General features: G+C 31.3%; 5 protein-coding genes across 5 annotated transcripts; 2 read left to right on the forward strand and 3 right to left on the reverse strand. All coding sequences in view use genetic code 12, as the record gives it.

The window, feature by feature from the left end:
* Positions 1-369: 369 nt before the first annotated feature.
* Positions 370-5,163, forward strand: DFJ63DRAFT_289148 (uncharacterized protein; the record flags this gene model as incomplete). The annotated part of the gene is made up of 3 exons (XM_064905206.1): positions 370-981; positions 1,045-4,549; positions 4,619-5,163. The coding sequence occupies 3 exons, from the start codon at positions 370-372 to the stop codon at positions 5,161-5,163; spliced, it is 4,662 nt and encodes a 1,553-aa protein (XP_064760637.1).
* A 146-nt stretch (positions 5,164-5,309) lies between these two features.
* Positions 5,310-5,784, reverse strand: DFJ63DRAFT_289694 (uncharacterized protein; the record flags this gene model as incomplete). The annotated part of the gene is made up of 3 exons (XM_064905247.1): positions 5,310-5,503; positions 5,555-5,620; positions 5,694-5,784. 3 exons carry the CDS (start codon positions 5,782-5,784, stop codon positions 5,310-5,312), a joined length of 351 nt encoding a protein of 116 aa, XP_064760638.1.
* A 2,247-nt stretch (positions 5,785-8,031) lies between these two features.
* FGR34 (Fgr34p) lies at positions 8,032-10,070 on the reverse strand. Its single transcript, XM_064904193.1, has one exon. The coding sequence runs from the start codon at positions 9,925-9,927 to the stop codon at positions 8,284-8,286; it is 1,644 nt and encodes a 547-aa protein (XP_064760639.1). The 5' UTR covers positions 9,928-10,070; the 3' UTR covers positions 8,032-8,283.
* MSS51 (Mss51p) lies at positions 10,069-11,682 on the reverse strand. Its single transcript, XM_064907215.1, has one exon. The coding sequence runs from the start codon at positions 11,431-11,433 to the stop codon at positions 10,159-10,161; it is 1,275 nt and encodes a 424-aa protein (XP_064760640.1). The 5' UTR covers positions 11,434-11,682; the 3' UTR covers positions 10,069-10,158.
* Positions 11,683-11,846: 164 nt separating this feature from the next.
* DFJ63DRAFT_228940 (uncharacterized protein) lies at positions 11,847-14,747 on the forward strand. The gene has a single exon (XM_064904231.1). It carries the CDS (start codon positions 12,260-12,262, stop codon positions 14,660-14,662), a length of 2,403 nt encoding a protein of 800 aa, XP_064760641.1. The 5' UTR covers positions 11,847-12,259; the 3' UTR covers positions 14,663-14,747.
* The last annotated feature ends 8 nt before the right edge of the window (positions 14,748-14,755 follow it).

Genomic DNA, 14,755 nt, shown 5'->3' on the forward strand with positions numbered 1-14,755 from the left:
AATACACTAAAACTCGATTTCTATATATAGAGATATGTATTTACACACAGAAACTAATGAATAAAAACTACTAATGTACATATATTATCACTTCGTAATCATCATCAACCACAGTAAAGCTTAATCATAAGCTGAATCATGATAATTCATTCACCACGTTTGATAGTAGTGTGCATATAACCTCAAGACGTGTCAGAATTTAAAAAAGAGCGTGTACAAAGTTCAAATTAAATATAGATACCAAAACAAAAATAATTTTTATCATAAATTGGTTGTAAATAACTTTGACAGCCAAATTCATTTATATCAATAACCTTTTCAATCCCTAGATCATATAATTCAAGATTAACAGATGTGGTAAGCCAAAATATGCTTAAAGAATCTAGCCCTTTATCTACTTCTTCCCCACCCCCACCGAACTTAAACTCCTCAAATCAGAACTTGGCAAAGTTATCTAAAGATGATATTGCTAAACGGGATTTATTTGGAAGAACTATACTTCATTTGCTTATCCTATGTAATAGACATGATTTATTGAGGAATTTGTTGAAGAATGGAGAAGTCAAGTCGATTTTGAATGCCATTGATTATGAAAATGGTTGGAATTGTTTGCATTATTGTATCAATCTAAATCGAATCATTTGTTTTAATATCTTAATAGAACATTATAAAAATTCAAGTTCAAAGCTGAATCTGACTATAGCGAATAATAATATCTTAATGGATGCTTTAAGATGTAAAGACAGAAATGGTGTAGCACCTATTCAACTATTAGGTAATGATTTTAAAGATTTAACTTGGATACCTCAATATATTAATGAAAAGAATGAATTACATTTGATTTATAGATTTGGCAACCAATCAACTGAGGACGATGATGCATTAAAAGATCAGACTGCAGAGCAACGGAATAACAACGATAATAATCAACCGAACGATAATAACGATAATAACGCTAATAATAATAATAATAATAATAATGTTAATAATGAAACCCCAGCCAATACTACAGCTAATAATAATCAACCTGATAGCAAAAAAGAGATACTAAGACCACTAGAAGTAAGCTGGAGTAGTAAAAGAGGTGGATCAGAAATCTATCTGTTTGGATCAAACGCAAATAATCAATTAGGAGTCGGTGATTCAAGAGATAGGTCTATTCCGTCAAGAATTAGTCATGATATATTTAAACCAAAGACAAGTACATCAGACGCCATTCAAGATGCTCTAAGAAAACCACGTTATAAACAATTTGCTATTTCCAAAAACCATTCAGTAGTGGTAACAAAAGATGGTGAAGTATATTCAAGTGGTATTGGGTCTCGTGGTAGATTAGGTCATGGATTTGATGATTTAAATGATTATTTCAAATTTAAAAAGATTGAATTCTTTAATTCAAATAAATCGAACATAAGTCCCGTTAAAGAAGTTGCTATATCGAACAATCATAACATTGCTTTAACTACTGATGGTAAGATTTATGCTTGGGGGTTAAATAGTTTCCAACAATTAGGATTTGATTCTAATTCATCAGCCAAATATAATCAAACTAAGGGATTCTTAGAAACATTCCAAGCAACTCCAACTTTAGTAGCAGGTGATTTAAAGAAGAATTTTAATCAAATCATCGGTATTTCAGTATCAAAGGTTCATTCAGTAGCTTATACCAAAAATGAAATCTTCTTTTGGGGGTTGAATGTTGGACAAATGGGAATTCCATTATTAAAAGGGGATGTCGAAGTCAAATTATATGATCAAGCATTCAAAGGAGAAATTCAACATTATCCACGAGTAGTCCAGCTTCGAGATGAAATTAAAAGTGTCGATACTAGTGAACTTTGTACTTGTGTGGTAACTACTAAAAATGATATTCATGTGTATTATAATTATCAACATTTTAAATTACCTAAAATCCCAACTCGATCTAATACTGATAAACATTTTGATATATTCACTCCTATTAAACTTACTCAAGTGGTTCAAATTAAAAAGATTATTACTAGGAGTACTAAACATTGTACAGTTTTATTAGAGAATGGAAGTGTGGTAAGTTTTTCATTGAATAATTCAGAGATCAAGAATATAAAATACACATCTGTATGGAAGGGTTATGATCATGATATGTTGGCTACAGATATCGATGTGTCAAGTGATGGTTCAATTGTCTTATGCACAAGAAATGGGTCAGTATTTTTAAAATCGGGTACTTCATCAAATCAAAGAAAAAATTCCATGTCATCTGCATCTTATTTACCTTCTACTCAAAGTAAATTTAAAAAGATTGATAATTTAAATAAAATCGTTCAAGTCTCCTGTGATATAAATTTCTTATCGTTTGGATTTATTCGTGATGATATTGATATATTACCCTTGAAGTTACAAAAGAATGATTTCTTTAAAGATATTGAATATTTATGTCCATTGATAGACGCTTCAACCACGAGAAAGCAAGATCAATTATTACAAGTGGATCATAAATTTCATACCTATATTTCAAATTTCCTTTATCCTGATGAAAGTTATGAAATTGATGATGATGAAGTTACTTTAGTTGTATCTGATTCAGAAACTTCCACTGTTGATTTATTGCGTAATCAATATAATGACAAATATGATAAAAGCATCCATAGAAGAGGACAATTAGAAGACAGTCTTGATTTAATGAAAGACGAAGGTGATATCAGTTCACTTACAGGAGTTTTACAATCTGATCTTCTATTTCTTAAGAGTAGGTTTAACAAGGATAATGTTGACATTAGTGGCAAGTCATATGATGGTTTGATCAAATTAGATAAGGATTCCGAGATAGTCATTGGATTTCATAAAAGTATACTTGAGGCTCGATCGTCGCTATTCAATAAGGTGCTAAATCCTGAAAATGAAGGTGATTACTTCGTGTGGGAAGATATCAAAGTTGAATATGACCCTCTAACTTCGACCTTAGAATTCAAGAACGACATTACAATCGAATCTATTTTGCTTTTGCTTTATGCTATATATACAGGAGAAAGACTCGATATCTGGAATTCGTATAGTTCTCGTCAAAGTTATCCACCACGTCTTAAGACCATATTTGAAGATTTTCACCAATTGTTAGATGCCTTTAAAGTATCATCATCATTTAATGGTAGTCAATCACTCGAAAAATATCTCACTTCATTCCAATCTATTTTAGATGATGATTCAGGAGATGTTTTAGTAACATTAAGTGATGGACATATACGATGTCATTCATATATTCTTAAAGCACGTTCAGCATTTTTTGAAACTGTATTATCTGAAAGATGGGATACGGAAGATGAATCTAAAGTTTTAGATTTCAGTGGACTTTCTAAATTTCAATTTATGGTGATTTTACGTCATTTATACGGGTTTGCCGATTTAGAAGTATTCAATTGTTTTGGATACGATTTCCATAATCAAGATGAATTTATTAATGATATGTTAGAGTTAATTGAAATTGCTGATGAATTATTATTATTCCAATTAAAATCTCTTTGTCAATTAGCCATTATAGATTTCATATCGTTGGATAATGTCACTATTTTATTAACTCATTCCGAATATTTGTCAGCCCCGAAATTATTCATGAATTGTTGTTGGTATATCTATAACAATTTGGAGATTTTATTATTTGATTCATCATTAAAGGATTTATCATTAGATATACTTAAGAAATTAGAAGGACAAATCAAATATTTTCAAAACTGTAAAGTATTAGATTTTGCCAATGATAGAGGAGAATTAAATGCGGATATGTTGACTAATTGGTTTGAAAGTGATTCTAATGTATTAATTGGAGCCTTTATGAATGATATGTTTAAATTTAATGAATTTTTCATTAGTGATAGAAAAGGATATCTTGCATTTGAACCATTAATTGATGTTAAATATGAAGTTAAACCTATTAAAGAAGCATCTACAACAGTCAAGAAGAAGAAATCAAGAAAGAGTTCAACTTTAACTAATGATATATTAAGTTTCCGTGAAGCAATATCTAAACAAAAACCAGAAATCATTAGCCCAATTGCTATTGAAGATAATCATGATGGATTTGAAACAGTACTGAATAGTAAACAAAGAAGAAAATCAAAAGTATCACTTGTATTAAGTCCTTCACCAACTCCACCTAGTTCAGCTGCGCCATCAAGAAGTGCATCTGTGGTAAGTAGTACTGCTAGTGTAGCAGCAAGTCCAACTATAGGTGGTTCGTCATCTTCATTGTTACTCAAACCTAGTATGGCAGAAGCACCTCAACCGATCAAAGCTGCATTAAGTCCATTTTCAAATTGGGCTTCTAAGAATACAAGTGGAGCTGCTTCACCTATTCTTTTAGATAAGTTCCAACCTATTTTAGGAAAATCTGTAAATGATTCAAATGCAAATGCTAGAAATGGTATAAATTCAGAATGGGTTAAAAAGTCAGCTAATGTTAGGATTGGACCTGTGGTTAAATTATCTCAAAAGGAAAGAAAGAGATTAGCCGCTGCTGCAGCTGTAGTTGTTAACAATGATCAACCGGTTGAAACTAAACCTTTGTCATCATCTAGTCCTTGGTCTTCTCTGGCTGGTCCAAGTGTTGCATCTAGTCTGGTTATTAATGATTTACCCGTGTTAGGATCTCCATCTTCAATTCAACCACAAACTCTCAAATTACCCAAGCAACGGAAAAGTTCTACACCCATAGTTAATAATAGTTCCAACATGACGCGTAAACCAAGTTCATCATCATCAACAACAGTTGTTTCACCGTCATCTTCATCATCACCAGCCGCTACGAGTTCAATTCAATTTTCTACCCTTGCGACATCTAATTCAGTTAAAGTGGATACTGAATTTAATAAAGTTTATTCAACCCCATCTTTAACAGAAGTTATGATTCATGATTCATTAAGATTAGAACGACTTAAATTAGAGGAATCCCAGAGAAAAACTTTAGCTGAAATCCAACAAGAAGAAGAATTTGCAAAATGGTGGGATGAAGAATCTAAGAAAGTTCAAAAACAATTAGAAGGACCATCTACTGAAAAGAAAAGGCCATCGAATAAGAATCGTAAGGGTTCTGGAGGAGGTAATACACCTTCACCCAATAACAATAAAAAGAATAATAATTCTACGAACAATACAAACGGTAAGAAACCAAAATCATCACAATCCAAATAAAGACACTTTGTACTTCAGAGAAAGTACGTATTATGTTAATTAATGTACTATATATATAAATATTTATTATGTTCTGATATTTTTTTAATTTTTTCCCATTTTTCCAATTTAACGAAATCCAATAATATATATTCCAAATTTTCACGTCAGAAATCAAGTTCATCAGGAAACCAACCGAAATCTTCTAGGTCAATTTTATGACCCGACAGGACTATCACACCTTCATCTCTTAATCTTTCAGCTTGAACATATTCACCATTTGAGTTACCTCGAGGTGATATTTTCCCCACACTATTTATAACTCTCCACCACGGTAACGTATCAAGATTATAATATTGATCTCTTTGATTGGGAGGTAATTCTTGTCTTAGGGATTCTAAGATAAGATCACAATGTTTTAATGATGAACCCACTTGTCTTGAATTTTGAGGTTTATTTAATAAATAAGCAATATGACCTATGAAGATTTGTTAGTAAAATTTGATGAGGGATGGGAAATGGGTATGCAAAAAAAAAAACACGATACTTACCATAACTTGTGACATGACCATAAGGTATCTTTGATACTACGGTATATACTGCATGGTGGAAGTTTTTACTTTCATCAGTTAATCTATCCATCTGGAAGTTAACATACAATGGATATGAAAAAGAAGTTAAAATAGAGAGAACAATGTTACATTTTAGTAGTACGACGAGATCAGAACAAATGGGTTTCGTCATACCTTTTTTTTTTGCACTTGACTGCATATAACAAAGGGTATACAAAATACAAAATCGCTACCAACAAAAAGCTTGGAAATGCTATGTGTCACCAACTATGAATGATTACAAATAGAACTACAATTAATGAATTAAGATAATTTCTATGCTTACTGTTTATTTCAACCTTTGAGAATAATTAAAAACCTAATATACACTATATATATTTATTAAATAGAATGCATTAAACCCCGAGATCATTTTAAAGTAGTAGATTGTATTTTAATTCATGAGGCAAACCAGGCCATTTTCATTGATCTTATTATACTACCTCATAAATGAAGATTGATTTAATGATGCTAAATTAATAACAAACCATATGACATGATAAGTTCTTAATTAACTTATAAAGCTAATAAAGCACCAGCAGCTAAAGCAGCGGCACCAGCAGCGAATTGAACCTTAACACCGGCACCTTCGTAAGTAGTAACATTGGCTGGTGGGGTGACATTGGCTGGAGAAACGGAAGTAGAGACTCTGTATGGACATTCAGTGACGGTTTCTGGACATTCAGTTAAGGTAACTAAAGTGGTAGATAAGTCAGTTTCAGTAACATCAGCAGCGACGAAAGCAGCGACGGCAGCGAATAAAGCGACGGTTGAGAATTGCATTGTAAAAATTTAACGAAAGTAAGTAGTTGGTAAGTATGAACTAGATCTGTTTGGATAAAGAAGAAAGAAAAGAAAAGAGAAGAAGAAACTTATAATAATTAAAATTTTACAGAAGAGAGATTAAGTCTGATATTTATACATTCAAAAAAGCTTTTGACATGGGAAAGCTAAGAAAAAATTTTCTTGTTTGCTCCTATTTCATATTGATTTACTAACGATAGAAGGATAGGAAATCAAAACAAACAAACCCACATATTAAGTTTACTAACTGGTTGAAAATGGTTATAATTGATCAATTTTAGGTATAACCTCGAACCAGCGTTTATTATGGTTCCTTCCTAATTAGGCAGGTGCAACTGGATTAGTCCGCGCACAAAATTAAAAATTTTAAAATATTTTTTGAGACAACTTATGAAGCCAGTAAATATACTGATTTTAACCAGGTAATTTTGATGGCTAATTCCTTGATCTGGATGAGTTTGATGGTACCTTGACCTTGGGCCTTTGATTTCATATGACAAAATCAGACTTGATAACCAGGTTCATTCGGTTGGATCAACAGGGTTGAAAAGAAGGAAGCAAGTAATCCATTCATTGTATTCGATTGCATAGATAGAACTAATCCTGGTAAATCAATTCAGTTAGTCATAATAGCCAGGTAAACTGGCCTTAGATGTCCTAAAGCGTTAATGGCATAGTAACTAACTGTACTTCTCGCCACGGTCAGTAATACATACATACTTTGCCAGTATACAAATACACAAAATTTAAAATTTACGCTACGTTTTATAATTTACTCATAAAATGAGTAAATATGAGTATAAACAAACAAAGCAAAATTATCCATAGTTAATCACATAAATTTCCTTGTTCCAAGGCGGCCATAGTAAATTCAAGTAAGTTTCCACTAAGTCTAATCTAATTATACTGGTATCTCTAATAGTTTTTATTTATTTATTTATTTATTTGTTTATTTATTTGTTTGATCCATTGTTTCTATTGTGCCAGGGTTTACTTATATGATCAACTAATACCGGGATTTCAGTTCATGACAATATACACATGGCCCCCAAATCTAAATATATCATATGTATGTGAATGTATATATACATTGCTACATAGTCTAATCCTATTATGTTATCTAATTACTTGCTTGCTGGTACTGTTTAACCCTCGTAGGTATATATCCTTATCTATTCACATACACCCTATCTACCAAGAAAAGTCAAAAGTCAAAAAGTAAACCCAAGAATTACAACTGAGATCCTTCCTCTTCCACTTCTTCCTTTTCACCATTCTTATTATCAGGTACTCCCCACTCCAAGTTCACAAAATAAAAAGCTTAAATCGTAATTGTTTGTTTACCAAATGGTGTTTATCATTTTTGGTGCAAAAGACGAGTGGGAAGCCAAAACAAAAAAATGGTTTGATATTTTTGCGACCATTAAAAAATAATTTGGTCAAAATATAAACAATCTCTCAAAAACACGAAAATTAACTATGAGTTTTGATCTGTTCAATGTTGTATAATATAATTATATCATGTAGTATGGATTATTATCGCTACTACATAGACAGGATTTATTTATTTATGTGCCGTGCATTTTTATGCTTCCTTCTCTGGCCGCCTTATCTATTTACTTACTACCGTATAATTCATTTATATAAGTCTCTTGCTATATATAGATTTGGTTATCGTCTCCCGTCTCCCATATCAAGCGGAATTGAACTAGAGCTAGGGCTCCTATTACGATACGATATCTTCGTTATCTACTTCATGTAATATTTGAACCCCTGAAGATGATGATTCACCTTCAGTTTCGAAGATTACTTCAATAACCTCATCTTCTTGTTCGTCAATCACATTATCAACCTTCTTCTCGTCAATAGATTCATCAATAACAGGCTCCTCCACATTCTCAACATGGGTCTCTTTCTCATCCTTAATATCAGTCTTTCTTTTACCATCCTTATAAGGCACTTTATTAATCACTGCTTTATTCAATATAGGATAAACCTGCTGTAATAATCGATAAAATTCAATCAAATATTTGAATTTTTCTTCCTTCTTATGGATCTTACCACCATCATCTTCTAATTCTATCAAATGATTAATCTTATTCATATCAGTTTCCAATCTTCGTAATGAAATATCTTGCTCATATTCAAAATCAGGTATAAAAATTGAATTATAACCTTCAACTAAACTATTAATTAAATCAGCATATAATTTAACTTTAAGTTCTAATTCTTCAATTTCAGTATTCTTCCAACTATTGATTTCAATTTCTAATTTCTCTTGAAATGATGGTACAATCGAAAGGAAATACATTAAGATATCCTTACATATATTCTCCATATTATCAATGATAATATTCTTATGTTCTAATACATATTGATAATCTCTAGTTCTTCTAACTGAAGTACGAATCAATTCATCTCGTATTTCATCTAAATTTCTTTTCACCACATTATAGAATTCACGTGGAATAGCAATGAATTGATTATTATTGTTTTGAAGATTTAATCGTTGAATCCCATTAGGAGCTATAAGAATTGAATACAATAAATGAGCTAAGATAGCATAAGCTAAATATTGATACCAATTGGTTAGGAAATATTGAGGTATACCAATCCCTAAGATTTGTAAAATGACAAATCCTTTAAATAGAAGAGTAACCACTTCTTGAATTGTGTTTCCTAATTGTCGACCTATATTCATTAAAATTTCTTGAACTGGGACATCATTTTCATGTTCATTGTCTGCATTTGGATGTGGATTTGGATTTGGATCATTAGCAGGTGGGATAGCTTCTTCATAATTATTGGTGTCTGACACATCCTTATTCACATATTGAACACTTATCTTTTCAATCTTTGTATTTTTTAAAGTTGATAAAGTATGATTTAATTTAGAAGTACCTGACTTACTTATCAAGACATACGATTGAACATCATTTTCCACAATGATACAATCCTGATCTGATAGTACCATAGTAGTCTTATCTGAATCATTACTAACTTCAAATTGATACTCAATTGATGATTCATCATCTAAGGATATGATATCATCCTTACCAGATTCAAAGTCTGGTTTATTATTGATATAGACAATGAAATTCTCTTCTTGTAATTCCTGTGATAAATCATCACCTTGCAATACTTCTCCTAAAGTTTGTGAATCACTTAAGATGAATCCCTTATAGGCCACTTCCTCCTGTTGATAATCTAATATGATGTATCCACTCCGTACTTTTGCCTTTACTTCTGCTATAGTATCGGATAATGTGGTATTGATCAACACTTCGAAATGAGAATCATTACTCTTACTCAAATCATTATCGATCACTCGTAGTATCAAACTAAATGATTGATTGTCGACGTCGTCCATCTTATACGTCTTGATCAATTGATGTAAAGGGTTGCTAAAAATTGCAATCTCTATTTTTAACACCACGTAATTTATAATCGACTTTTTTTTTTTGGTTTTGACTGTATCTGCGTACAATCCATTTTCAGCTCTACAGAATGTATTGAATTAAAAAAAATTATGTCATTTTTTAAAAGTATGTATATCTATTTACAAGAATAAAAGTTTATAGATAAGAGGTGGTAGTTAAGATCATACTTTGATAGCATGGTATCTCTTTCCTCTAAATCCATAGATTTGACTATTACTATTGAATGTTTCAGTTGGATTAGTATCCACTAAATCGATCTTTGTACATGCGAATTTATTTTCAGTTGGATTCATTAAAACATCCATTTCTTCATTTAATGGATGATCTTCCAAATATTTGACTTCTCTTGCCATATCCTTTTCATGGTATGCAGTGATATAGATTGGACATTTGGAATCTAATAATCCCTTCAAGGCTTTATCCCAATATATACCATCAGCAGTTGTAAAACCTGGGTGGAATAAAAAGAATACATCCAAATAAGGATCAAAGGGGAATAAATCTCCCATTTCGTAAACTTCATGGAAGTAACTAGTATGATAGAATAAAGATATTTGTTCATCAATTCTTTCTATTAAAGGACGACCATTTGGAATATTGGTAGGTCCAAAAGTCTTTGTTTCTCTATCAAAATAAGCTTCAGGTCCAATGAAATGAATTTCAAATTTGTTTTCAGGAAATAAATAACCAAATTGTTTCCATACAAATCCTGGTAACATTGATTCCAGCTTAGCTCCCACTATAAATATTCTCATTGGTCTTTCTTTAAATACTGAACTTGAACCTCTAGCATGAGGAGGATATAATGTATATTTCAAAGCTGCTAATGAAGTTAATCCTTCCACGGTTACTGGACCTCTTGGAACTTGGCCATATGGGGAGAATTTATATAGAATTGATGAAATTGAAATAGGGTATGTTAAAACTTTGGTAGCTGCAGCTAAATTGAATTCAGTATTCATAGGTGGGAAATCTCTAGTATAAAAGAAGGTATCCCAATTAGATAAGTTAACAGTATATTCATGTGTTTGCTCTTCAGGAAAGGTAAGTTCGTCAAATACTCTACCTGATCTAACATCATGTTCAAAAAGATTGACCTTCTTTAATAATTCATACGTCTTCTTCTTATGATATTCGGTATCATTTCTCCAAGCTTCTTCGGAATGATGGGTTGGAATACCAGAATATGGACAAACGAAATTAACTGGTTTCTTAGTTACCGGACAAAGAGCTTTGGTTCTTATATATGCAGCACGAGTTCTTATAGCTTGATATGGAGATTCATCCCAATTATATAGTTTTCTTTCTTTCTCAGAGGATTCAGGTTTGTCTAAAGCTAATATTTTCCAGAAAAAGGAGAAGTTTCGATTTTGACTAGCTATGGAAGTTTGTGATTTTATTACACTTGGGGTAAGTCCTGCTAAAGACAACAACATTTGACCTAGTTCGATTTCTTATTTTATCCTTATGTTTCAAAAACAATTTTTAAAAAAAACAACTTTAAGATTGTTGATTTAATCTAAACAAGTATAGGGATTAAACTAGATTATGACTTCAATGTTAGATGATTATAGACCTCTGAATAACGTCTAGATCTTGTTGGTTAACTATACACCAAACAGCTCATTTTTTTTTCAATGTAAATTCGATTCCCGTAGATGCTCAGGTTTACACGTACCAAAAGTAAATATCAGTACTAACTTATCTACACTATATAATAAAAGGCCCTTAAATAATCAAGAAATTATCAGTATTTTCATACATATTGGTCATAATTCGTAATATTAAATCATATGTATGAAATATCACTTAATAAATTTAAAAATATAGATCTTTTTATTGACTGTAAGCTCTATTTTTTATTTTTGTAGTTATGTTTGCAGTGCTACCATTTATATTATATTTTCCTAATTTTTATTTGCGGCAAAATATTTAAAAATTGTACAAATTATTAAACAACAAGAGGCAAACAATAATTTGTTATGGTCAATAATTAGGATGTGTGTTCAGTTTGATAGTCTTAATAGCAATTATATGGATAACCGTTTTGTAGTATTAACTAAACCTATGATGGCTTTTTTATTGTTATATGCTTAAAGTTTCCTAATATGGAAGCGCTCGATTACTGCAAAGTGAAAAAAAAAATTCTATGCTAACCAAAAAAAAGACATTCAAAATAATATAGAGATTTACTGTCTATCATCATAAGAAGAATTCATCGGAGACATACCATTACCAACATATTATTTCACATTCACTTTAATGTCTTCATTCGTGGAACTCATCAATTGTCATAAGTTCATAGAATTCTTTAAAAAGAATCATGATAAGACGATAAATTTGTTCAAAGTTTCAAGCGACGCAGCTGTATCACAAAGTTATTTTGAAGGGTTATCAAAATTAGAGTATATTTTAAAAGAGTTCAACATTAATGATAATTCAGAATTTTCAAAAGAAGTTAAGTTTCTCTTAAATCGGTTCATGCCTCTCCAATACCCCGCCAGGCAAATACTTATAACCCTATATAAGGCGTGTAATCTGCATTTCTTTTTCCTGGATTTTACTTCTGATGATGTTGCTATTATTACATATGTTAGGGGTTTATATGAAGATATCATAGGAGTCTTTCAAGAGATTGAAGATTATAATGAAAGGATGAACTTAAAAAACTTTAAAAATTATACGTTGTCTATGAAATATCTTACTGTGAAGTGGGAAATTAAAAGCATTGAGACGAAAACTAGTTCTTCATTCAGTCCAATTTCACAAACAAACCCAAGCATGAGTGAGAGACTAGATTTTAATAATACAGCTGAAGGTTACAATGTAAAAAACACATTATTTGATGACAATGGATATTTTTTTCCTCAGTTAGATTCCCAACCATACTCTAGCTTTGTCGAAGAAAACTTGGATTTACTAAACGTTGTACCAGATGCTGTTGGTTATATTAATATTTCTGATGTTCTGACAATAGTTCCCTCTGAAAAAATGGAGGATAAAGTAGAGAAACAAATATCTCTACTTTTGACTAACTCTATAGAACTATTTAAATCTAATAACATTAGCTCTGATAATCCGAAAACTCAACATTTAATGGGGACGAAATATAAATCTAGACCAGATATTTTACTTTATATGAAAAATTTAGTGGTTCCAATTGAAGTGAAACGAAATCAAATTAAAGAGATATTCCAAGCTTTTGAGATTTCCAAGTCTAAAACCAATTTGGGATCCAGGGAATTCATTAACGTTTTCCTGCAATCTCTTTTACAATCTCTTCTGTGTTGTTCAAATATATCCTTTATTACTGATGGTAATTTTGCTATAGCTATAATTTTTGAAGATTATGATTTTATATCATATAATGTTTCAAAATTATACAAAACTCCATGTCAAATTATAGTTTTTGATTCCGAACTGGAGAGAGTTTCAGTGCCCGTATTTATTATAATGGTTATTTTAAAGTACTCAAAAATAGTTGAGGAATCAAAGGTCCTTAATTTTGTTGAATCGTTGAATTTTACCGAAGACCAAAAATCACAATTATGGAAGGATAGATACGACATGTTATATTCATTCAATGACTTGATCTTAAAGGTACCGGAAAGTATTACCGTGGATATCCGCCGTGGTAACTTACGGACTCTGGCAATAAGTGATCAGCGTGATCACAGTCAAGTTTCAAGTGCAACAGATCAGGTTTCTAGTGCAACAGACTCTAGTGTTGATGATGAAATAGATATTCATACCATAAGTGAGTATATTCAAGGCGGAGAAGAAGAGATTGATAATGAACTTGAAGATATCGAAGGTGATATGGAAGATGAAATTAATGACGACGAAATGAATGATAATTATTCTGTTAGATTTCAAGATCTGGAACTAAAAGATATTAAAAAAGTTGAAAAAGAAGTATTGAAAAAGTTAAACATTAACGTATCGCTCAAATCTTTTTACATACTTAAAAATAATATGGATATGGAAACATTGGACATAAGTTCCATTGGCAGCTATACAATAATTAGTGGTGAGTCTCCACAGAAGAACTATTCTATTGTTATTAAGACTGGAGATGATAAAATCTACAAGATTTTTGATCCAGTTCTTTGTCAAATTGATTCATCTGGCAGCAGTGTTTCGTTTCAAGATCAAATGGCATTCACATTTAAAGCATTCGTCAGGGATGCTTTAACTCATGTCTATCTAAACGATTCATTTATGTATAAACCCAGATGCTACTCAATTGGATTTTTGATTAACAAAGAGAGAGAGACCTGTTCGGATACTGAAAGTGTTAATTCAATGTCAGGATTTTTTATCAAAATGAGCCTTTCAGAAGGACAGATACTTCTGCGTATCAACTTCAATGATAGTGTTAAAAAAGAATTGTGGAATGTTATAGACACTCTCCATGGCCTCGGTGTTAGTCATGGAGATGTGCATTCTTCAAATTTCCTTTATGATACAGGCACCAATTCAATGATGATATTGGATTTTGGACGCCTGTATCAAGCCTATCTAAGAGGTAATGCCGGTAATCGTAAGAAAGGAACATCCATTAGTGAACTCGAGAAAAGAATTGAATTTGATCAGCAAAATACTGAGTCAATGATACTTAAATTGACTCATGTTCCTCGATCATATTTTCCTTCTCTTAGATAAATAAATATATAATAGATTTATTAAATTCGTAACTAGCTATTTTAGAATGTATAATAATGGTCCCATCAACTGATTAACTATTATTATATCAAC

This window comes from Scheffersomyces coipomensis, assembly GCF_036884675.1.
Source record: "Scheffersomyces coipomensis strain NRRL Y-17651 chromosome Unknown DFJ63scaffold_6, whole genome shotgun sequence".
Classification (NCBI taxonomy): domain Eukaryota; kingdom Fungi; phylum Ascomycota; class Pichiomycetes; order Serinales; family Debaryomycetaceae; genus Scheffersomyces; species Scheffersomyces coipomensis.